The following is a 25,449-nucleotide window of genomic DNA, read 5'->3' as shown; positions in this document are numbered from 1 at the left end:
TGCTATTTTAACCATATAGGGCTTTAAAATATTAACAGTGGTCATGATTGGATAGGATTATGAGTGATCATTTTTCTTTAATTTATATTTAGTGAGCACATGGCACATTTAATATTGAAAAAAAAATAGAAGAAAACTGACAATTCACAGTTGACATTATGATGGTTATTTTCAGCATCGTGAAGGCTGAAAGTCTAATTAGACCTATCCAAAAGTGCATAGAAAGACAACTGTGGAGATACTTAGGACTGATTCCTTTGAATCTGATCCTGAGATCAAGCCTATATAGCACCAAAAAAAAAAAAAAAAAAAATTAATATATAGAAGGAATGGCAGAGGAGTCATGATCTCATCACTAGGAAAAAAATACAAATACAAAGATTAAAGATGTCAATTTTATATACTTTCTCAGTACATTTCCTACCTACCTTTGAAAGACTTCAAAGCTGACAGCAATCTATTCTGAAAAACTCTGTTGTCATCTGAAAGAATAGGCACAGTTCAGGATAGAGAATGAGTCACAAATAGATACAGGGGTCAGACTTTCCTTTGTGTGACTAACTTTAGAAATCTATCCACTTCCGGGGCGCCTGGGTGGCGCAGTCGGTTAAGCGTCCGACTTCAGCCAGGTCACGATCTCGCGGTCCGTGAGTTCGAGCCCCGCGTCAGGCTCTGGGCTGATGGCTCAGAGCCTGGAGCCTGTTTCCAATTCTGTGTCTCCCTCTCTCTCTGCCCCTCCCCCATTCATGCTCTGTCTCTCTCTGTCCCAAAAATAAATAAATGTTGAAAAAAAAATTTAATAAGAAAGAAATCTATCCACTTTAACCTTCAAATCATGATGACGTTAAGCAATGAAAACAGTTCTCGCTATGGTATAGAGTAGTAGTATGGTTTAGAGGTTCAAATGGCCTGGGTTCAAATTCTTGCTCTGGTGATGACTAGTTTTGTGGCCTCAAGCAAATTATTTCGCCTTTCTGTGCCACAGTTTCCTCCTCTGTAAAATGGGCACCAGCTGTCATCATTGTGTGTGGTGAGGACAGAACCCGGCACATCATTAGGGCTCAACAAATTTGAGCTGTTGTTGTTATTAGATCTACTTTACTCTTTCACTCTCAAGGCAACTGTTGGTTCATATGCTACAGAGGTGAAGCTCACATACCCATACTTCACTGTTCTATTTTTGGCTCCTCTCATTTCTTATTTCTATCACATTTCCGTTGTTTCCTTTACTTCTTACTCCCAAAGTTTGTCAGATCAGTGACCTAATGAGTAACAACAGGAATTTGCTTGTACCGTTTTTTCTTTTTCAACAGCACTTAATTTCTGAAAAGCAGGTGATTATTCCTCTGTGTTCTGCATCTTCTGTATCTGATTCACTTCCTGCAGGCGTTCTCTTGGTTTTTTTGAGAGAGAATTCATAAATGCAGGAAGGCCTTTGCCAGAAAACATCTTTAGTAAATAAAGAGAACTCTGGTCCTGGGGAGATTTGAGATCATTTCTGGCATCTCCTGAACTTTTTCATAATTGACAAATGCTCTGAGAAACAGGACAAAGCCTAAAATCAGGAACACCTGCCAAAGCTCAGGAGAGACCATCAAAATATCCAGAGAAATAGGTATAAAACTTGACAATCAAGATCCACTTAATTTGAGAGAGACCAAATCCTAGAATGGTCTCATACCTTCCTGTGGCTGAGGTGGTCAAGAAAAAGACATAAAAACCCCAATCCAGTTATAGGGGCATGCCATGAAAAAGAGTTAACATGAAAATCCTCAGTTGGTCAGCATCATCAAAATTATTCTGACCCACAAAATCCTCACCTCTTCCAGGAATCAAAGGGATAGTAGCTTCAGCCTTGGTTTTCATGGCTTCATCATAACTTCATCATAACGGTGCAGTGTCATAGATGGAGGCTTTGGAAACCCAGACTCATCTTTGCAGTCAAAATAATGCTGCATTCTCTTCCCATATGGTGGAGGAGTTTCACCTGCAGTCTGTTCAAGTTCCCCTCACCCTTTCTCATTTTGCAACTGCTGGTACCTGCTCCCATAAAGCTTGTGCTCGAAGGTTTTGCTAACTTCCAAACTGGTATAATAATGTCTAAAATTTTAATTTTCTAGGAGATGGTATAAGAGTTACTTGTATAGATAGGCCTTTGTTAAGAAGATGCCATTTATTTATTTAGGAAGATGATGCCTTCCTTTGTGCTTAAAGGAAAAGAGAAATAATATTCATAAACAAAAGAGGAGACAATTTTGGCATCCTTTCAGAAACTGAGCTTAAAGAGGAAGGAAATAATAAAGATTAGAGCTGAAATAAATGATATAAAAACTAAAAAAACTTCAATAGAACATATCAGTGAAACCAGGAGCTGTTCTTTTTTTCTTTCTTTCTTTCTTTCTTTCTTTCTTTCTTTCTTTCTTTCTTTCTTTCTTTCTTTCTTTCTTTCTCTTAAAATTTAAAATTAAAATCAGGAGACTATAGATGCTGGAGAGGATGTGGAGAAACGGGAACCCTCTTGCACTGTTGGTGGGAATGCAAACTGGTGCAGCCTCTCTGGAAAACAGTGTGGAGGTTCCTCAAAAAATTAAAAATAGATCTACCCTATGACCCAGAAATAGCACTGCTAGGAATTTACCCAAGGGATACAGGAGTGCTGATGCATAGGGGCACTTGTACCCCAATGTTTATAGTGGCACTTTCAACAATAGCCAAATTATGGAAAGAGCCTAAACGTCCATCAACTGATGAATGGATAAAGAAGATGTGGTTTATATACACAATGGAATACTACTTGGCAATGAGAAAGAATGAAATATGGCCTTTTGTAGCAACGTGGATAGAACTGGAGAGTGTCATGCTAAGTGAAATAAGTCATACAAAGACAGATACCATATGTTGTGAAAACATGGATCCTGAGAAACTTAACAGAAACCCATGGGGGAGGGGAAGGAAAAAAAAAGTTAGAGAGGGAGGGAGCCAAACCATAAGAGACTCTTAAAAACTGAGAATAAACTGAGGGTTGATGGGGGGATGGGGGGATGGGGGAATGGGGGGGTGGGAGGGTGGGGAGGGTGGGTGATGGGCATTGATGGGGGCACCTGTTGGGATGAGCACTGGGTGTTGTACGGAAACCAATTTGACGATAAATTTCATATTAAAAAATTTTTTTAAGTTTTTAAATTTTATTTATTTATTTATTTATTTTTAAGATTTTAAGTTGATTTATTTATTTTGAGAGAGAGAGAGAGAGAGAGAGAGAGAGAGAATGAATGGAGGAAGGGCAGAGAGAGAGGGAGACAGAGGATCCAAAGTGGGCTCTGTGCTGAAGCAGAGAGTCTGATGTGGGGCTCGAACTCACAAACTGTGAGATCATGACCTTAGTTGAAGTCAGATGCCTTATGAACTGAGCCATCCAGGTGCCCCTTAATTTAAAAAAAAAAATTTATTTAAATCCAAGTTAGTTAACATATAGTGTAATAATGGTTTCAGGAGTTGGAATTTAGTGATTCATCACTTACATATTACTCTCAGTGCTCATCCCAACAAGTGCCCTCCTTAATGCCCATCACCCATTTAGCCCATCCCCCGCCCACCTCCCTCCATCAACCCTCAGTTTGTTTTCTGCCATTAAGATTCTCTTATGCTTTGCTTCCTGCTCTCTTAAGAATCTTTTATGGGGGCACCTGGGTGGTGCTTAAGTGTCTGACTTCAGCTCAGGTCATGATCTCAAGGTCCATGGGTTCACCCATGTCTGGCTCTGTGCTGACAGCTCAGAGCCTGGAGTCTGCTTCAGATTCTGTGTCTCCCTCTCTTTCTGCCCCTCCCCTGCTCACATTCTGTCTTTCTCTCTCTCAAAAATAAACAATAAAAAAATTTTTTAAAAAGAGTCTTTTTATGATTTGCCTCCCTCTCTGTTTCTATCTTATTTTTTCCTTCCCTTCCCCTATGTTCACATGCTTTGTTTCTTAGATTCCACATATGAGTGAAATCCTATGATATTTATCTTTCTCTGACTTATTTTCCTTAGTATAATACACTGTATCTCCATCCACGTTCTTGCAAGTGGCAAAATATCATTCTTTTTGATTGCTGAATAGTATTCCATTGTATATATATTTTGCATTTTCTTTATCTATTCATCAGTCGATGGACCTTTGGGCTCTTTCCATAATTTGGCTGTTGTTGACAGTACTGCTAAAAACATTGGGGTGCGTGTGCCCCTTTGAATCAGCATTTTTGTATCCTTTTGGTAAATACCTAGTAGTGCAGTTGGATCATGGGGTAGTTCTATTTTTAATTTTTTGAGGAAACTCTACACTGTTTTCCAAAGTGGCCACACAAGTTTGCATTCCCACCGACAATGCAAAAGTGTTCCCCTTTCTCTGCATTCTCACTAACATCTGTTGTTTCCTGAGTTGTTGATGTTAGCCATTCTGACAGGCGTGAGGTGGTATCTCGTTGTGGTTTTGATTTGTATTTCTGTGATGATGAGTGATGTTGAGCATCTTTTCATGTGTCTGTTAGCCATCTTCATTGGAAGCCATGTCTTCATTGGAAAAGTATCTGTTCATGTCTTTTGCCCATTTCTTCACTGAGTTGATAAGTTGAGTTTGATAAGTTCTTTATAGATTTTTAGGAGCTGGTTCTTTTAAAAGATCAGCAAAATTGATAAACTAGCCAGACTCATCATCAAAAGAGAGAGAGAGAGAGAGGGAGGGAGGGAGAAAGGACTCAAACAAACAAAATCACCAGTGAAAGAAGAGAAATAACAAACAACACCACATAAATACAAACAATTATAAGAGAATATTAGAAAAAACTATACGCCGACAAATTAGACAACTGAAAAGAAATGGATAAATTCCTAGAAACATATAACCTACCAAAATAGAAGCAAGAGGAAATAGAAAATTTGAAGTGAATGATTACCAGCAAGGAGATTAAATCAGTAACTAAAAAACTCTCAACAAACAAAAGACCAGGATCAGATGGCTTCACAGGTGAATCTTAACAAACATTTAAAGAATAGTTAATGCCTATTCTACTCCAACTATTCCAAAAATAGAAGAAGGAAAAATTCCAAATTCATTTTATTAGGTGGGTATCACCTTGATACTAAAACCGGATAAAGACACCACTGCCAATATTTCTGATAAACATAGATGCAAAAATCTTGAACAAAATACTAAGCAAACAGAACCCAACAATACTTTTAAAAAATCATTCACCATGATCAAGTGGGATTTATTCCTAGGATGTAAGGGTGGTTCAATATTCGCAAATCAGTCAAAGTCATACATCACATCAACAAATGAAAGGATAAAAACCATATGATCATCTCACTAGATGCAGAAAAAGCATTTGATAAAATACAACATCCATTCATGACACAAGCCCTCAACAAAGTAGTTTTAGAGGGAACACACCTCAACATAATAAAGGTCACATATGAAAAATCCATGGCTAACAAATACAAGGATGCCTATTCTCACCACTTTTATTCAACATAGTACTGGAAGTCATAGCCACAGCAATTAGACAACATAAAGAAATAAAAGGCATCCAAATTGGTAAGCAAGAAGTAAAACTCACTATTTGCAAATGACATAATACTCTATATAGAAAACCCTGGAGCCTTGTGGTTTTTCATTGCTGAGGAGACCCCAGGAAAGAAAGTGTGCAAGCTAATTTTGAGCTGCCTCTTTTTGTAGTCTTAAGAGAGCAGAGCACCTGTTGTCTGACTATTACCCTCTATGTTTCTGTAGACAAGTCTTGTCTATACTCCTCACCATGGCTCAGCTCCAGACACGCTTCTTCATGCTTGTCTGGATTTGTTCAAAATCTCCAGACATGCTTTTGAACAACTTTTTTTTTTTTTTGGGTGGGGTGGCCAGGGTCTGCAGTCTTTTCATTACTAGCAAGATATTGTTCTTGATTCAGAGATATTCACATAGCATTTCCCACAGGTGCTTATCTTTACTTCATCTGTTGATGTACAGAGATTCTTTTTTTTTTTAAAGTTATTTATTTTGAGAGAGAGAAAGAGCAAGTGGGAAATGGGCAGAGAGAGAGGGAGAGAGAATCCCAGGCAGGCTCCGCACCATCAGCACAGAGCCTGATATGGGGCTTGAACTCATGAATTGTGAGATCATGACCTGAGCCAAAATCAAGGGTCAGACGCTTAGCCTGCTGAACCAGCCAGGTGCCCATGAGATTTTGATACATAGTTACTTCTAAATTACAAGACTGTCATATAGTCTTCTTGTTGAAAAAGTCTTTGAACTGGAATAAGAATTATTCTTGTAATAAGAGCTTTGCAATACCAGTATATGGATGTTTGTTGTTACCCAAACAGTTGTATATTTTTCTAAATTTGTAGACTGAACATTGATTTCTTTTTGTATAAATCTAATAATTAAGTCATTGTTCTTAAGTTGAAGATGTAAATGATTCAGATTTCAGATTTTTAAAAAGTAAAAATCCAAATAATTTAGTGAGAGAATTCTTTCAGAAGTATTTTAGTTAATAGATGCAGGAAGAATGAAGAATTTTTACCATTTTGTAACTCCAAGTGAAATAATGGGTTTAAGTAGTGATTATCAATAGCTGCTAGAACTATTAATTAGGTAAAAGGCTGACAGAAAATATTATGATGGATGGGATCAGAATGACATCATCAGAGTCCAGATGTAGATTTTCACATCATATAGAAAGAGATACAAGCTAATGAACTTCCTCATGTGATGCAGCATGAAGCACATGACACTAGGTGTAAATATTCTTGCTGGGGAAAAAAAACAAACCTGAAATCTAATCAAGTGTTTAGGTCTGCCTAGTGTACAGAATGTGTAGGTGGTAGAGGAACATTTAAAGAACGCCCCGGAAGGCTGCCTGTGTGGCTCAGTTGATTAAGTGTCCGACTTTGGATCAGGTCATGATCTCACAGTTCATGGGTTCAAGCCCCACATCAGGCTCTGTTCTGACAGCTTGGAGCCTGGAGCCTGGAGCCTGGAGTCTGCTTCAGAGCCTGTGTCTCCCACTCTCTCTGCTCCTGCCCCACTTGTGCTGTGTCTCTCTCTCTCTCTCAACAATAAATAAAACATTAAAAAAATTTTGAGGAACACCCTGGAGATATAATCAATGAAATCTAGAATGTAAGAAATATTAGAACAGATGACCCAGTTTCTTTAATAAATAAATGGCAAGAAAAAAAGGGAGGGGGAACTGTTAAAGTTTAAATAAAACATACTAATAAAAAAGAAAACGCTAAAGACTTCACCAAAAACTACTACAACTGATAAATGAATTCAGTAAAGTCACAGGATACAAATCAATATTCAGAAATCTGTTGTATTTCTATACATTAATGATTAAGTAGTAGAAAGAAAAATGAAGAAAACAATCCCATTTACAACTACACCAAAAATAACAAAATACCTAGGAATAAACCTAATCAAAGAGGTGAAAGACCTCTACTCTGAAAACTGTAAAACACTGATGAAAGAAATTGAAGAAAACACAAATGAATGAAAAGACATTCCATGCTCATGGATTGAGAGAACAAATATTCTTAAAATGTTTATACTACCCAAAGCAACCTGTACATTATTGTAATCCTTATGAAAATACCAACACATTTTTTAACTAGAAAAAAACCCTAAAATTTATATGGAACCACAAGAGACCCCAAATAGCCAAAGCAATTTTGAAAAAGAAAAGCAAAGCTGGAGGTATCACAATTCTGGACTTCAAGTTATATTACGAAGCCGTAGTAACCAAAACAGTATGGTACTGGCACAAAAAGACACATAGATCAATGTAACAGAATAGAAAACCCAGAAATACACTCACAATTATATGGTCAATTAATCTTTGTCAAAGGAGATAAGAATATCCAATGGGGAAAAGATAGTCTCTTCAATAAATGGTGCTGGAAAAACTAAACAACCGCATGCAAAAGAATGAAACTGGACCACTTTCTTACACCATACATGAAAATAAATTCAAAATGGATTAAAGACCTAAATGTGAGACCTGAAGCCATAAAAATCCTATGAAAGAGCACAAGCAGTAATTTCTCTGGCATTAGCCATAGCAACATTTTTCTAGATGTGTCACCAGAGGCAAGGGAAACAAAAGTAAAAATCAACTATGGGGACTTCATCAAAATATAAAGCTTATGCACAATGAAGGAAACAATAAAACTAAAGGCAATCTACTAAATGGGAGAAGATAATTGCAAATGACATATCCAATAAAGGGTTAGTATTAAAAATATATAAAGAACTGATACAACTCAACATTCAAAAACCAAATAATCCAATTTAAAAATGGGCAGAAGACGTGAACAGACATTTCTCCAAAGAAGACATACAGATGGCCAACAGACACATGAAAAGATGCTCAACATCACTCATCATCAGGGAAATGCTAATCAAAACTGCAATGAGATATCATCTCCCACCTGTCAGAATGGCTAAAATAAAAAACATAAGAAACAAGTTTTGGTGAGGATGTGGAGAAAAAGGAACACTCTTGCACTGTTGGCGGGAATGCAAACTGGTATAGCCAGTGTGGAAAAACAGTATGAAGGTTTCTCAGAAAAGCTAAAAATAGAACTACCCTTTGAATTGCACTACTGGATGTCTACCCAAAAAATACAAAAACACTAACTGAAAGGGATACATACACCCCTATGTTTATAGCAGCATTATTTACAATAGCCAAATTATGGAAGCAGCCCAAGGGTCCATAGAGAGATGAATGGATACAGAAGATGTGGTAAATACACACACACACACACACACACACACACACACACACACACACACACCAGAATATTATTCAGCCATAAAAAGAATGAAACCTTGCCATTTGCAACAACATGGATGGAGCCAGAGAGTATATATGCTAAGCAAAATAAGTTAGTCAGAGAAAGACAAATACCATATGATTTCACTCATGTGTGGAATTTAAGAACCAAAACAAGGAGAGAGAGAGAGAGAGAGAGAGAGAGAGAGAGAGAGACCGACCAAGAAATAGACTCTTAACTATAGAGAACAAACTGATGGCTACCAGAGGGGAGCTGAGTGGGGTGATCATGAAATAGGTGATGGGTATTAAGGAGTACACTTGTGATGAGTACTGAGTGAGGTATGGAATTGTTGAAATGACTATACTGTACACCTAAAATGAATATATCACTGTATATTCACTACACTGGAATTAAAATAAAAACTTAATAAAAAAGAAATTGAGCTTAACAGAGGGGGGAGTTTTGAGGGTTCAGCTCTTAGAGGGATAAGGATTAGGAAAAGGGAACCCCCCAGGGACAATGTAAGGAACAGTAACTCTGGGAGAGAACAGGAATTTATGAGGACTTTTGCAATGTTTACTGAGACAAGATATAAATCCCTCTGTCCTTTCCCTTCCCAAATCATCAGTAACATCTTTCCTCAATACTGATTTTGTGGAAAAGGATTCTTTTTCACAGCTGAACTCTGTACTTGAATAGTACAGAGTAAGAGACTGTTCAAGCAAGAGCTGGAGGATGGGTGCAGGTAACAAATACCTGAACATGTGTCACTTTAAAATATAAAGATCATAAATAGAACCATTAAACTGAACTCTCTGGAGGTCACAGATGCAGCTCACCATCAGCGGGTAGTAATTTTTGTAGTTCCAGACATTCCTTATCGTTGACTTCTATCCCCATGTCTCCAAGAATGTTTTTCAGATCTGTGGCACCAATCTTTTCTCCTTTGAAAATACAGAAGGTTTATAGGTGAAAATTATAGAAATTAATTACTCAATATTATGTAAGTTTAAGAGGTTCATAAGAAAATGTTATTGACCTATATGATATGTACTTTTAAATATACTTAAAATAGCTTATATGGCATCATTCCCAGTTGGGGATTAAAGAGTGAAAGTAGAGATGGCGGCGTAGGAGGACGCTGGGCTCACCGCGCGTCCTGCTGATCACTTAGATTCCACCTACACCTGCCTAAATAACCCAGAAAACCACCAGAGGATTAGCAGAACGGAGTCGCCGGAGCCAAGCGCAGACGAGAGGCCCACGGAAGAGGGTAGGAAGGGCGGCGAGGCGGTGCGCGCTCCACGGACTGGCGGGAGGGAGCCGGGGCGGAGGGGCGGCTCGCCGGCCAAGCAGAGCCCCCGAGTCTGGCTTGCAAAAAGCGGAGGGGCCTGACGGACTGTGTTCCGACAGCAAGCGCGACTTAGCGTCTGGGAGGTCATAAATTAACAGCTCTGCTCAGAAAGCGGGAAGGCTGGAGGACAAAGGGAAGGAGAGCTGCTGAGCCCCCGGACGACAGAGCTCAGTTTGGTGGGGAACAAAGGCGCTCGCCAGCGCCATCTCCCCCGCCCATCCCCCAGCCAAAATCCCAAAGAGAACCAGTTCCTGCCAGGGAACTTGCTCGCTCCGCGCAAACACCCAACTCTGCGCTTCTGCGGAGCCAAACCTCCCGCAGCGGATCTGACTCCCTCCTGCTGCCACAGGGCCCCTCCTGAAGAGGATCACCTAAGGAGAAGCAAGCTAAGCCTGCCCCTCCTGCCCCTGTGCACCTTGCCTACCCACCCCAGCTAAGACGCCAGATCCCCAGCATCACAAGCCTGGCAGTGTGCAAGTAGCCCAGACAGGCCACCCCACCCCACAGTGAATCCCGCCCATAGGAGAGGGGAAGAGAAGGCACGCACCAGTCTGACTGTGGACACAGCGGTGGGCTGGGGGCAGACATCAGGTCTGACTGCGGCTCCGCCCACCAACTCCAGTTATACACCACAGCACAGGGGAAGTGCCCTGCAGGTCCTCACCACGCCAGGGAGTATCCAAAATGACCAAGCGGAAGAATTCCCCTCAGAAGAATCTCCAGGAAATAACAACAGCTAATGAGCTGATCAAAAAGGATTTAAATAATATAACAGAAAGTGAATTTAGAATAATAGTCATAAAATTAATCACTGGGCTTGAAAACAGTATAGTGGACAGCAGAGAATCTCTTGCTACAGAGATCAAGGGACTAAGGAACAGTCACGAGGAGCTGAAAAACGCTTTAAACGAAATGCATAACAAAATGGAAACCACCACGGCTCGGATTGAAGAGGCAGAGGAGAGAATAGGTGAACTAGAAGATAAAGTTATGGAAAAAGAGGAAGCTGAGAAAAAGAGAGATAAAAAAATCCAGGAGTACGAGGGGAAAATTAGAGAACTAAGTGATACACTAAAAAGAAATAATCTACGCATTATTGGTATCCCAGAGGAGGAAGAGAGAGGGAAAGGTGCTGAAGGGGTACTTGAAGAAATAATAGCTGAGAACTTCCCTGAACTGGGGAAGGAAAAAGGCATTGAAATCCAAGAGGCACAGAGAACTCCCTTCAGACGTAACTTGAATCGATCTTCTGCACGACATATCATAGTGAAACTGGCAAAATACAAGGATAAAGAGAAAATTCTGAAAGCAGCAAGGGGTAAACGTGCCCTCACATATAAAGGGAGACCTATAAGACTCGTGACTGATCTCTCTTTTGAAACTTGGCAGGCCAGAAAGAATTGGCACGAGATTTTCAGTGTGCTAGACAGAAAAAATATGCAGCCGAGAATCCTTTATCCAGCAAGTCTGTCATTTAGAATCGAAGGAGAGATAAAGGTCTTCCCAAACAAACAAAAACTGAAGGAATTTGTCACCACTAAACCAGCCCTACAAGAGATCCTAAGGGGGACCCTGTGAGACAAAGTACCAGAGACATCACTACAAGCATAAAACATACAGACATCACAATGACTCTAAACCCATACCTTTCTATAATAACACTGAATGTAAATGGATTAAATGCGCCAACCAAAAGACTTAGGGTATCAGAATGGATAAAAAAACAAGACCCATCTATTTGCTGTCTACAAGAGACTCATTTTAGACCTGAGGACACCTTTAGATTGAGAGTGAGGGGATGGAGATCTATTTATCATGCTACTGGAAGCCAAAAGAAAGCTGGAGTAGCCATCCTTATATCAGACAAACTAGACTTTAAATTAAAGGCTGTAACAAGAGATGAAGAAGGACATTATGTAATAGTGACAGGGTCTATCCATCAGGAAGAGCTAACAATTATAAATGTCTATGCACCGAATACCGGAGCGCCCAAATATATAAAACAATTACTCATAAACATAAGCAACCTTATTGATAAGAATGTGGTAATTGCAGGGGACTTTAACACCCCACTTACAGAAATGGATAGATCAACTAGACACACGGTCAATAAAGAAACAAGGGCCCTGAATGAGACATTGGATCAGATGGACTTGACAGATATATTTAGAACTCTGCATCCCAAAGCAACAGAATATACTTTCTTCTCGAGTGCACATGGAACATTCTCCAAGATAGATCATATACTGGGTCACAAAACAGCCCTTCATAAGTTTACAAGAATTGAAATCATACCATGCATACTTTCAGACCACAATGCTATGAAGCTTGAAATCAACCACAGAAAAAAGTCTGGAAAACCTCCAAAAGCATGGAGGTTAAAGAACACCCTACTAACGAATGAGTGGGTCAACCAGGCAATTAGAGAAGAAATTAAAAAATATATGGAAACAAACGAAAATGAAAATACAACAATCCAAACGCTTTGGGATGCAGCGAAGGCAGTCCTGAGAGGAAAATACATTGCAATCCAGGCCTATCTCAAGAAACAAGAAAAATCCCAAATACAAAATCTAACAGCACACCTAAAGGAAATAGAAGCAGAACAGCAAAGGCAGCCTAAACCCAGCAGAAGAAGAGAAATAATAAAGATCAGAGCAGAAATAAACAATATAGAATCTAAAAAAACTGTAGAGCAGATCAACGAAACCAAGAGTTGGTTTTTTGAAAAAATAAACAAAATTGACAAACCTCTAGCCAGGCTTCTCAAAAAGAAAAGGGAGATGACCCAAATAAATAAAATCATGAATGAAAATGGAATAATTACAACCAATCCCTCAGAGATACAAACAATTATCAGGGAATACTATGAAAAATTATATGCCAACAAATTGGACAACCTGGAAGAAATGGACAAATTCCTGAACACCCACACTCTTCCAAAACTCAATCAGGAGGAAATAGAAAGCTTGAACAGACCCATCACCAGCGAAGAAATTGAATCGGTTATCAAAAATCTCCCAACAAATAAGAGTCCAGGACCAGATGGCTTCCCAGGGGAGTTCTACCAGACGTTTAAAGCAGAGATAATACCTATCCTTCTCAAGCTATTCCAAGAAATAGAAAGGGAAGGAAAACTTGCAGACTCATTCTATGAAGCCAGTATTACTTTGATTCCTAAACCAGACAGAGATCCAGTAAAAAAAGAGAACTACAGGCCAATATCCCTGATGAATATGGATGCAAAAATTCTCAATAAGATACTAGCAAATCGAATTCAACGGCATATAAAAAGAATTATTCACCATGATCAAGTGGGATTCATTCCTGGGATGCAGGGCTGGTTCAACATTCGCAAATCAATCAACGTGATACATCACATTAACAAAAAAAAGGAGAAAAACCATATGATCCTGTCAATCGATGCAGAAAAGGCCTTTGATAAAATCCAGCACCCTTTCTTAATAAAGACTCTTGAGAAAGTCGGGATAGAAGGAACATACTTAAAGATCATAAAAGCCATTTATGAAAAGCCCACAGCTAACATCATCCTCAACGGGGAAAAACTGAGAGCTTTTTCCCTGAGATCAGGAACACGACAGGGATGCCCACTCTCACCGCTGTTATTTAACATAGTGCTGGAAGTTCTAGCAACAGCAATCAGACAACAAAAGGAAATCAAAGGTGTCAAAATTGGCAAAGATGAAGTCAAGCTTTCGCTCTTTGCAGATGACATGATATTATACATGGAAAATCCGATAGACTCCACCAAAAGTCTGCTAGAACTGATACATGAATTCAGCAAAGTTGCAGGATACAAAATCAATGTACAGAAATCAGTTGCATTCTTATACACTAACAATGAAGCAACAGAAAGACAAATAAAGAAACTGATCCCATTCACAATTGCACCAAGAAGCATAAAATACCTAGGAATAAATCTAACCAAAGATGTAAAGGATCTGTATGCTGAAAACTATAGAAAGCTTATGAAGGTAATTGAAGAAGATTTAAAGAAATGGAAAGACATTCCCTGCTCATGGATTGGAAGAATAAATATTATCAAAATGTCAATACTACCCAAAGTTATCTACACATTCAATGCAATCCCAATCAAAATTGCACCAGCATACTTCTCGAAACTAGAACAAGCAATCCTAAAATTCATATGGAACCACAAAAGGCCCCGAATAGCCAAAGTAATTTTGAAGAAGAAGACCAAAGCAGGAGGCATCACAATCCCAGACTTTAGCCTCTACTACAAAGCTGTCATCATCAAGACAGCATGGTATTGGCAGAAAAACAGACACATAGACCAATGGAATAGAATAGAAACCCCAGAACTAGACCCACAAACGTATGGCCAACTCATCTTTGACAAAGCAGGAAAGAACATCCAATGGAAAAAAGACAGTCTCTTTAACAAATGGTGCTGGGAGAACTGGACAGCAACATGCAGAAGGTTGAAACTAGACCACTTTCTCACACCATTCACAAAAATAAACTCAAAATGGATAAAGGACCTGAATGTGAGACAGGAAACCATCAAAACCTTAGAGGAGAAAGAAGGAAAAGACCTCTCTGACCTCAGCCGTAGCAATCTCTTACTCGACACATCCCCAAAGGCAAGGGAATTAAAAGCAAAAGTGAATTCCTGGGACCTTATGAAGATAAAAAGCTTCTGCACAGCAAAGGAAACAACCAACAAAACTAAAAGGCAACCAACGGAATGGGAAAAGATATTTGCAAATGACATATCGGACAAAGGGCTAGTATCCAAAATCTATAAAGAGCTCACCAAACTCCACACCCGAAAAGCAAATAACCCAGTGAAGAAATGGGCAGAAAACATGAATAGACACTTCTCTAAAGAAGACATCCGGATGGCCAACAGGCACATGAAAAGATGTTCAGCGTCGCTCCTTATCAGGGAAATACAAATCAAAACCACACTCAGATATCACCTCACGCCAGTCAGAGTGGCCAAAATGAACAAATCAGGAGACTATAGATGCTGGAGAGGATGTGGAGAAACGGGAACCCTCTTGCACTGTTGGTGGGAATGCAAATTGGTGCAGCCGCTCTGGAAAGCAGTGTGGAGGTTCCTCAGAAAATTAAAAATAGACCTACCCTATGACCCAGCAATAGCACTGCTAGGAATTTATCCAAGGGACACAGGAGTACTGATGCATAGGGGCACTTGTACCCCAATGTTCATAGCAGCACTCTCAACAATAGCCAAATTATGGAAAGAGCCTAAATGTCCATCAACTGATGAATGGATAAAGAAATTGTGGTTTATATACACAATGGAGTACTACGTGGCAATGAGAAAAAATGAAATATGGCCTTTTGTAGCAACGTGGATGGAACTGGAGAGTGTGATGCTAAGTGAAATAAGCCATACAGAGAAAGACAGATACCATATGGTTTCACTCTTATGTGGATCCTGAGAAACTTAAGAGAAACCCATGGGGGAGGGGAACAAAAAAAAAAAAAAAAAAAGAGGTTAGAGTGGGAGAGAGCCAAAGCATAAGAGACTGTTGAGAACTGAGAACAAACTAAGGGTTGATGGGGGGTGGGAGGGAGGAGAGGGTGGGTGACGGGTACTGAGGAGGGCACCTTTTGGGATGAGCACTGGGTGTTGTATGGAAACCAATTTGACAATAAATTTCATATAAAAAAAAAATAAAAAAAAAATAAACAGGAAAAAAAAAATAAAAAAATAAAGAGTGAAAGTAAAATGGAATGTGGAAATACAGTGTGTCATTAGAAGTCAAAGCAAATTTGTTCCTAAATTATTGATATAATAAAGGCTCCCTTAATTTGGGGTATAATGAACAGAATAAAATCTAGTTACCAAATTGGATAATGAATTGCCGAAAGAAATGATTATGGCAGGAGATCTTATACTGACTTATGTAGTTGATCGTTGACAAAACCACATTATCTTGAGCTTTCCAAAACCTTACCTTATTTATTCATGTGCTTACCTAAAATTTAGCTGTTTACATGTAGGTGAAGACATATATACATATCTGAGAAAAAAATCTGTACAGTACATAGGACATGTTATCAAAAGCAAGTCTTATAGTTTATTTTTCAAACAGATAATCCAAGATCAAATGGATTTTATCAGGCAGAAATATTTTATATTTTATAATAACTGGGTAAAATGGCAAAATTAATATGGACAATAGACTACTAGGAATATAAAAATTTAAATATAATTTATTATAAAGCATTAGGGTTTCAGTGTCATAGAAACTCACCTGTAAACTCTTTCATTTTCATTGTCACATTTTTCAGGTCAACCTTCCCACCACCTGTAAGACAAAAAGCAGTCACAGACCAACAATGAGACTGTTCCTTCTGCTTTCTCTACTTATGATACCTGTACCCCAACTAGAACATTGATATCATCTTGAATTTTAGTTCCAGACTATTATATTACATTTTTCATCATATTTACTTAGATATAAGAATGCTTTTTAAAGTTTTTTCCTCCACTTTGTTTCATGCATCTCAGTTTTTTCCCCTGTATTCAGATTCTGTTATTTTGTTTATAGTCGGTTTTTTGTTCTCCTGTTAACTATTTATACATTTCTTTTGGTTCCTGATGCTGTAAAATTTTATATGACTGTTTAGGTACAGGTTGAAAATATATTTTTTTAATTTTTTAATTAAAAAAATTTTAAGTTTATTTATTTTGAGAGAGAGAGAGCACACACACAAGCAGGGGAGGGGCAGAGAGAGAGGGAGAGAGAGAATCTCAAGCAGGCTCCACATTGGCAGCACAGAGCCTGACACAGGCCTTGATCTCACAAACCCTGAGATCATGACCTGAGCCGAGATCAAGAGTCAGACACTTAGCCAACTGAGGCATCCAGATGCCTGAAAAAAATTTTCTTATTTGACTTAGCTCTCAGTGTTCCCTTTCAATATAGAACAACAGGGAAGGAAGGATAAGAAGAAATGAAATGATAATATATAAATAATTCTGGGAAAACATCGTATAAAACAAAAACAGTATCATCTTGAATGAGGATAAAAGTCCAAAATAAAATCGAATTATGATAGATTAAGGATGCATATTGTAATTTCTACAATAACCTTTGAGGCTTCTAAATTAACAAGAAAAATAAAAAATAATTAGTCCAAAAGGAAGGCAAGAATGGAAGGAAACAGAAAGTTGAACATGTGGTACAAAAACAGGAATTCAGTAAAAGTAGATTTAAACACAAATATGTCAGTAATCTCATAATTACCACTAATATTGCAAAAATGATTTTCAGATTGCTAATTGTTTAGGGTTTTTGCATGGTAATTGGTTAGGATTTTTGCATTGTTTGTTTATACAAAGATTAGCCTGTGATTTTCCTTTTTTGTGTTGTCTTCATCAAATTTCGGTATAAAGATTATGATAGTTCCATAAATCAAACTGGCAAGTGTTTCTTGTTTTTATGTTTTTTGAAGAGTTGAGTAACGTGGAAATTGTTTCTTACTTATATGCTAGGTAAAATTCATCAAGGAAGTGATCTAAGGCTCAAAATTTAAGAATTTAAAATATCTGAAATCTAAGGATTCAGAGAAGTCAAAAGTAAAAGGATGGATAAGTAGACCATACAAACACTAAGCAAAGGTAGAGTAGGAATATTAACATCAAACAAAATAGGCTTTAAGAAAAAGCTTTTCTAGTAATAACAAAAAGAAGTTTAATTCACCATGAAGATGTTATAATTCCAAACTTGTATGCTCGTATTAGCATGGTCTCAAAAAAAAAAAAACAAAGAAAATTATAAAATTATAATGAGAAATAAAAATCCAAAATTACACTGAGAGAAATTTTTTAAAGTTCATTTATTTTGAGATAGAGAGTGTGCGAGCAGAGGTCGGGGCAGAGAGAGGGAGAATCTTAAGCAGGCTCCACGCTGTCTGCACAGAGCCAGATGTGGGGCTCAAAGTCACAAATTATGAGTCATGACCTGAGTCATAAGCCATCTAGGCACCCAGGGGGAGATTTGATACATCTTTGTCAGTAGTTAATAGAATAAGCAGATATTAAGATATTAAATCATTAAGACTTTAGGATATTTGAACAAGAAATTTAACAAAGTTGATTTAATGGAGATATAGGCAACACCGTACCCAATAATTTCAGAATGCATATTTTTTCACATAGGGAATATTTAGCAAAAATCACCATGTACTGGATTATAAAGCCAAATCTCAACACATTAAAAAGTAATGGCTATAAGCAATTCAAAAATAATAGTAAGGAAAGTGTCACTTAGAAGAGCACTAAATAGAATAAATCACCTAGGAATAAAGTTAACAAAAGAAGTACAAAGATCATACTTCAAACACTACAAAACATTGTTGAAAGAAATAAGACAAAACTCTTAGCAAAATAGGAATAGAAGGGAACTCCTTTAATCTGATAAAAGTTATATATATAAAACTTCAATAAGGTAATACTTAATGGTGAAATATGGAAACGTTTCTCTTCGCGATCAGAAATGAGGCAGGCTGGGGCACCTGAGTGGCTCAGTCGGTTGAGTGTCCGACTTCGGCTCAGGTCTTGATCTCATGGTTCATGGGTTCAAGCCCCACATCGTGTTGACAGCTCAGAGCCTGCTTCAGATTCCGTGTCTCCCTCTCTCTCTGCCACTCTCCCACTCATGTTCTGTCTTTCTCTCTCTCAAAAATAAATAAACATTAAAAAAATTTTAATAAAAAAAAAAAAAAGAAATGAAGTAGGAACTCCTGGGTGGCTCAGTCGTTTAAGCATCTGACTCTTGATTTCAGCTCAGGTCACAATTTCATGGTCCTAAGATCGAGCCCCCACATCAGGTGTGGTGCTGAGCATGGAGCCTGCTTAAGATTCTCTCCCTTCCTCTCCCTCTGCTCAGCCCCCACTTGTGCTCTCTCTCTCTCTAAAAGAAAAAAAGGAAAAGAAATGAGGTAAGGATGTCCACTATCATCACATTTACAATACTATACTGGAAATCCTAACTGAAGCAGTAAGGCATGATGAAGAAATAAAAGGCATAATGATAGAAAAGAAAGAAAACTGCCATTATTTGGAAACATATATGTAGAAAACTCAGGAGGATATTCAGATAATTATAATTTATAAATGTATAGAAAGGTTGCTGGGTACAAGGTCATTACACAAAAATCAATATTTTTTATGTATCAGCAACAAACTGAAAAAGAAAAAAATTTAAGTATACCATTTTCAATAGTATAAAAAATACCTAAAAATAAATCCATTGCATTAAATGCAAAACTTTACCTGGAAAATTATACAATAGTCAGCCTAGGACACCAGAACACCAAGGATGATGTTAACTTTGTTAGTCCAAGCCACTGTTTGGACTGTGAGGAAAAGGAAGATGCAGGCCGACCCACCTGCCCCTACTCTGACACTTTCAGCAGTAAACAACTTCTCAAAAATAAGTTTGAACACATAGGTGTGAAAGTTTGTGTTCAAACCAGGGATTGTAATAGCTTTTCTTATATTCTAGAATATACCAAAACAAAAGTAGATTCCGATGGGGACGTTGTTCAAGATGGAGTCAGAGTGTTCATCAAAAAGAAAGCACAGCTAACACTTTTAGGAACAGAATTGGTCTAAGTTGAAGAGTTTGTGTTCAACAACCCCAACAAGAAAAGAAACTTGTGGCTGTGGAGAAAGCTTTAATATGTGAAACCTCGGGACTAGTCTGGCTGTAAGCTCCTGGAGGCTTGTGGAAGTCTGCGGGCTTAGGGAAAAAATCACGTGACTGTTATATGCTTAAGGTTTATAATGTATAACTGCCTTATGAGGAAAATACAGTGATGCATTTTGAAAACGAAGCCACTATGTTAGACTCTAGATGATGTTATTTGTATTCTTTTTAGAGGACAGAAAATGAGAAGCCCTCACTTTTGGGGGGTCATTTTTCTACTTTTTCCCTTCCTTTTAAAAAATTCATGTGTAATTAACATTCAGGAAGTTTTAGATGCACAATATCCTAATTACACAATTTTATACATTTCTCAGTGCTCATCAAGATAATTCTACTCTAAATCCCCTTTACCTATTTCACTCACCTGTTCCACTCACTTTTCTGTTAAGGAAAAAAAAATCCTACTCTGCACTTAACTCTCTTGAATCTTTTCTGTTAGAACTAATTCCATTACAGTTGCCTTTCTGAGAGGATTTTGGGAAATGTATTCTTAATAGGTATGCAGTCATTAGATCTCTGTTGAATGGCCTGACTCCAAATCCATTAGCATTTTCCTGACCAGTTGACAGCTTTTAAAATTTAGAGGTAGGAAGTTCTGACTTTTAATCATTAAAAAAATTTTTTTAGTGCTCACAAGTTTATATTTTTAGGTTTGTAAAGATTCTTGTGTATTTTCTAAATACACTGACAAAACAGATTTGGAGGTTTACATACGTCTTAGGACACTTATACTAGGCAGGTAAATTACATTAAAAAGATTGGTCTTCATAAAAGATCTTCCCAGAGAACATTAATATATTTTTTTAAGATTTTATTTAAATTCCAGATAGCATTAGGGGTGCCTGGGTGGCTCCGTTGGTTAAATGTCCAACTCTTGATTTCAGCTCAGGTCATGATCTCACAGTTTGTGAGTTTCAGCCCCTCATAGGACTCTGTGCTGACAGCACAGAGCCTGCTTGGGATTCTGTCTCTTTAACTTTCTACCCATTGCCTGCTCACTTGCTCTCTCTCTCTCTCTCTCTCTCTCTTTCTCTCAATAAATAAATAAATAAACATTAAAAAAATTTAAATTCCTGATAACATTAATCTTTTCCCTTTGCTTTTACTGTGATTATCTTAAGTTCTCTTAGTCTGTCAATAAGATTTCAGCCACATCTATTTTTTACTTTGATGTTTATAATTTATTTAGTAATTCTATAATGATTGCTTAGTACTTTGTTTCTTTAGTTAGGCAATTCCCCTTGTTTTATTTTTAAAATTTAATTATTTTTTAATTTTATTTTTTATAGTTTCAAGTTTTAATTAATTTTTTTAAATGTTTTTTAAAATTTATCTTGAGAGAAAGTGTGCATGAGAGGGGGATGGGCAGAGGAGAGGGAGAGAAAGAATCTTAAGTCTGAAGCCAGGCTCCATCTCAGGACTGTGAGATCATGGTGTGAGCTGAAATTAAGAGTCAGATGCTTAAGGGGTGCCTGGGTGGTTCAGTCGGTTGAGCGTCCGGCTTCGGCTCAGGTCATCTCGCGGTTCGTGAGTTCGAGCCCCGCATTGCGCTCTGTGCTGACAGCTCAGAGCCTGGAGCCTGCTTCAGATTCTGTGTCCCCCTCTTTCTCCACCCCACACCTGCTTGTGCTCTGTCTCTCTCTGTCTTTCAAAAGTGAATAAACATAAAAAAAAATAAAAAAAAAAGAGTCGGATGCTTAAAACCAACTGAGCCAGCCAGGCGCCCCTCGTTTTTACTTAAACTCCAGTTAGTTAACATATAGTGTAATATTACTTTAAGGACTAGAATTTAGTGATTCATCACTTCCATACAACACCCAGTGCTCATCACAATGCCCTCCTTAATCCCCATCACCCATTTAGCCCACCCTCCCCACCTTCCCTCCAGCAACCCTGTGGGGATAAGCTTAGGAATCCCCCAGGTTTACACCAATGGGTTAACAAGGCATAAAGAAATACAAAGTCATAAAATGCTCACACCCAAGTTTGGGTAAACTAGATTGGCAGTCCAAGAATAGGGGGGTGCAAAGACACCCCGAGAATAGGGAGGCACAAAGGTGCCAGGAATAGGGAGGAGCAAAGGCACCCCAAAATACAGAGGGGGTGCAGAGGTCCCAGAATAGAGAGGGAGAGGCAAAGGCCTAAAATAGGTATGGTGCAAAGGTGCCCAATAGATAGGTATGTGAAATTTTTTTTTTAATGTTTATTTATTTTTGACAGAGAGAGAGAGAGAGCATGAGCAGGGGAGGAGCAGAGAGAGAGAGAGAGACACAGAATCCGAAGCAGGCTCCAGACTCTGAGCTATCAGCACAGAGCCCGACACGGGGCTTGAACCCACAGACCGTGAGATCATGACCTGAGCCGAAGTCGGATGCTCAACTGACTGAGCCACCCAGGTGCCCCTGATAGGTATATGAAATGAGCAAGATTAGATATTCAGGGTGGAAGCACCCCCAAGTAAGTACCACAGCAGAAAATCTGCTTTCATAGAAGAATAGGGCCAGGTTAGGTAAATCGGTTAATTGGACTATGGACCGCTGTGCTGCAGGCAAAGCAGCCCGAAGCGGGAGATGGTTAATGTAAGAAAAGGTGCCTTATTAACCCTGAGGTTATTTCCCCTATCTGCCTTATCCCCTAGGCTGGCAAAGATAAACAGGTATGATAAAGAGCGCCCCATGTCTGCTGTTAACAACCACCTACCCATCTGCCTGGTGCCCAGATTTTGTTTTATATTGACCCAAACCCCAAACACTGTATATCTTCAAAACCCCCCTTTTCCCTCACGTCCCCAAGTTAATGTTCCTAGTTTGTCTCTTTGTACACACCCATTACATTTGGGTGTAAGCCTTCTGATCTGAATCAATATGGGGCAAGGGCCCTTATTCGGGGCTCTTGTCTTTTCCCCAGACATTATCCATCTCTTGGTTTAATCTTGTGTCCACTCTTTTGCTGGTCAAAAGAGAACTTTAGACTTAGAGTCTATGACACAACCCTTAGTTCTTTCTCTATCATTTGGAATCTGTTTCATGGTTTGTCTCTCTCTCTTTTTAAAAAAACATTTTTAATGTTTTATTTATTTTTGAGAGAAGAGCATAAGCAGGGGAGGAACAGAAAGAGAGGGAGACACAGAATCTGAAGCAGGCTCCAGGCTCTGAACTGTCAGCACAGAGCCTAACAAGGGGCTCGAACTCACTGAACCATGAGATCATGACCTGAGCCAAAGTCGGATGCTTAACCGACTGAGCAACCAAGGCACCCTTGTCTCTTTTTTTTTTATAAAAAAAATTTTTTTTAAGGTTTATTCATTTCTCAGAGACAGACAGAGCATGAGTGGGGGAGGGGCAGAGAGAGAGAGGGAGACACAGAATCTGAAACAGGCTCCAAGCTTTGACTGTCAGCACAGAGCCCAATGCAGGGCTTGAACTCATGGACTGCAAGATCATGACCTGAGCCAAAGTCAGATGCTTAACCGACTGAGCCATCCAGGTGCCCCTGTCTCTTTTGGTGCCACCATGTTATGTAACCTTCTCATTTTGAGATCTAGTTTTATTGAATCCATGAAATTGCTCTGTAATATGAATTAATTGTCAAGTACTTCTTTTTGGTTGTTCCTTAGGTTAAACTGACTATATTCCTACGAGATGGGGTTATTTGTTTTTTGCATGCTATCTTCCTTCCATTCCATCTGCTTTCCTTATTTTTCTTTTGCTATTTTTCTCTGCTGTGCTAATGCTAGAATTGGTGCCATATCCTTTCTTTTCATTTTGCATATACTTCAGCAGTTGTGTTCAGAATTTCATTTTATTCTCAGGATTTAATGTAACAATGTTTAGTTGCTCTTTTGAAAGCATCTCAGACCAGTTAGCTTTCTTCAGCTAGATGCATTTAAAGAAAACTGTTCTACTCACTTCTATTGTAATCAGAGAGTGTGGTGATATGTTACATGGTCTTCATTATATGTGAGCCCTGCTCCCATATCTGAGGTTTGATTTAATGTCCCAACAGGGTTCGTTGCTCTAGTTAAGTAGAATGAACTCGGTAAAGACATTTAACCAAACCACAGATCTGTGCATGGGATGGTATTCTTGGGCTTCCCATCAGACCTTCAATTCTGCCTGTAGCTCTTTGTTCTTGTTCACTTTGTTAGGTGTTGGAGGAAAGAAAAACTAGACAGATTTTGGTTTTTTCATCATCTCAAACTGGAATCCTCTGGACCGGTTTAGATAGTATTAAAATAAATTGAAGATTTGAAAGAACTTACTCCTAAAACTCTCTGTGCCTGTCACCTGTTGTTAGAGTGATAGGTGGTGGTGGACAGTTGATAGACACAATTATTTGATAGGTTTTTGCAATAATTATTATTATTGGTCTCTCAATTTTTTTCACTTCTTTGCTCAACATAGGTAATTTATTTATTTTACGCTGGAAAAATGTTCATTTTATTAATATTCTCAACATCTTAATCTCATGTTATATATAACATATTGTAATAGTATTATTATGCTTGATATCTAGTATGTTTTTAAAATTCTTATTATGTTTCTCTCTATCCCTTTTTAGTCTTTCTGACTATATCAGAATAGCTGAGGCATATATACTGGAAATAACCATCCGTCAATGTTTTAAATATTTTTATTTTTTATATTTATTTTCATTAAAAACATTTTAAACGTTTTTATTTATTTTTTGAGAGAGAGAGAGATAACAGCAGAAGGGCAGAGAGAACAGGAGAGAGAGAATTCCAAGCAGGTTCCACACTGTCAGCGCAGAGCCTGATGCAGGGCCTGAACCCATGAACCATGAGATCATGACCTGAGCTGAAATCGAGTTGGACACTCAACCAACTGAGGCACCCAGGCACCCCAACCATTAGTCAATTCGAATCATTCTTCATCATAGGCTGTTCTCTTATTGTTTAGTGTTTCTTTTAAATGTTTCTCATTCTGTTTTCATTTTCTTCTTTATTCTTTGATCTGAGAATGGTCTGTCAGTACTCTCACCAATTTTAATTATTCATAGTAGAACACTCTCTTAAAGAAGAGACAGGATGTACTTCCACGTGAAACTTGAATTCAGCCACATCCTTTAAAAAATGCCCTGTTGATACTAAATAAACACTATCACTGGTCTATGGATACTCTCAAACCCAAGCTGTCCTAAAGGGAATGCATTTTTATGTACAATGCTCACCATCAACTGGTAGGTTTTGTGAAAAATCTTCAAGTTCTTTGTGTGATAGCTTAATCCCCATATTTTCCAGAAATGGGACGAGGTTATTCATAGCCACCTTTCCTCCTTAGGAGAGACAAATTATCATAAAAACAACCAAGATGTAGAAAAACTCTTTACTAATTCATGTATATTATGGTTATCACTTTACTCATGAAGACTTTAAGGTCCAGTAAAAGCTAGTCAACGGTATAAGGAGGGTCAATTTGAAGACTAGATGTAGAGTCTCCTCCTCAGACTATCTTTTTGTTCATATCAACATAGTGCAAGTTCGAAAAGGGCTGGGTAATTTCCTAGGGATTTATGGCATATAT

The 25,449-nt window shown here is 38.3% G+C and overlaps 1 protein-coding gene and 2 pseudogenes across 6 annotated transcripts in view; 1 reads left to right on the top strand and 2 right to left on the bottom strand.

Annotated features, from left to right (window-relative positions):
* The window catches only part of EFCAB3 (EF-hand calcium binding domain 3), a 235,506-nt gene that overhangs the window by 171,389 nt on the left and 38,668 nt on the right, over positions 1-25,449 (bottom strand). For all 6 annotated transcript variants that reach the window (XM_086687643.1, XM_086687646.1, XM_086687641.1 and 3 more), the window contains 4 exons: positions 25,097-25,201; positions 16,445-16,498; positions 9,658-9,762; positions 429-482 (listed from right to left, as the gene is read on the bottom strand). In XM_086687643.1, coding sequence (XP_086543769.1) covers positions 429-482; positions 9,658-9,762; positions 16,445-16,498; positions 25,097-25,201 — 318 coding nt within the window. The remainder of the gene's footprint in view (positions 1-428; positions 483-9,657; positions 9,763-16,444; positions 16,499-25,096; positions 25,202-25,449) is intronic.
* LOC112864451 (NEDD4 family-interacting protein 1 pseudogene) lies at positions 1,293-2,105 on the bottom strand (annotated as a pseudogene).
* Positions 19,520-19,885, top strand: LOC112864703 (iron-sulfur cluster assembly 1 homolog, mitochondrial pseudogene; annotated as a pseudogene).

Source organism: Puma concolor, chromosome E1 (assembly GCF_028749965.1).
Source record: "Puma concolor isolate L17-30 chromosome E1, mPumCon1.1.hap2, whole genome shotgun sequence".
NCBI lineage: Eukaryota > Metazoa > Chordata > Mammalia > Carnivora > Felidae > Puma > Puma concolor.
The sequence above is the reverse complement of the archived record's forward strand: the minus strand, read 5'-3'. Positions and strand labels throughout refer to the sequence as shown.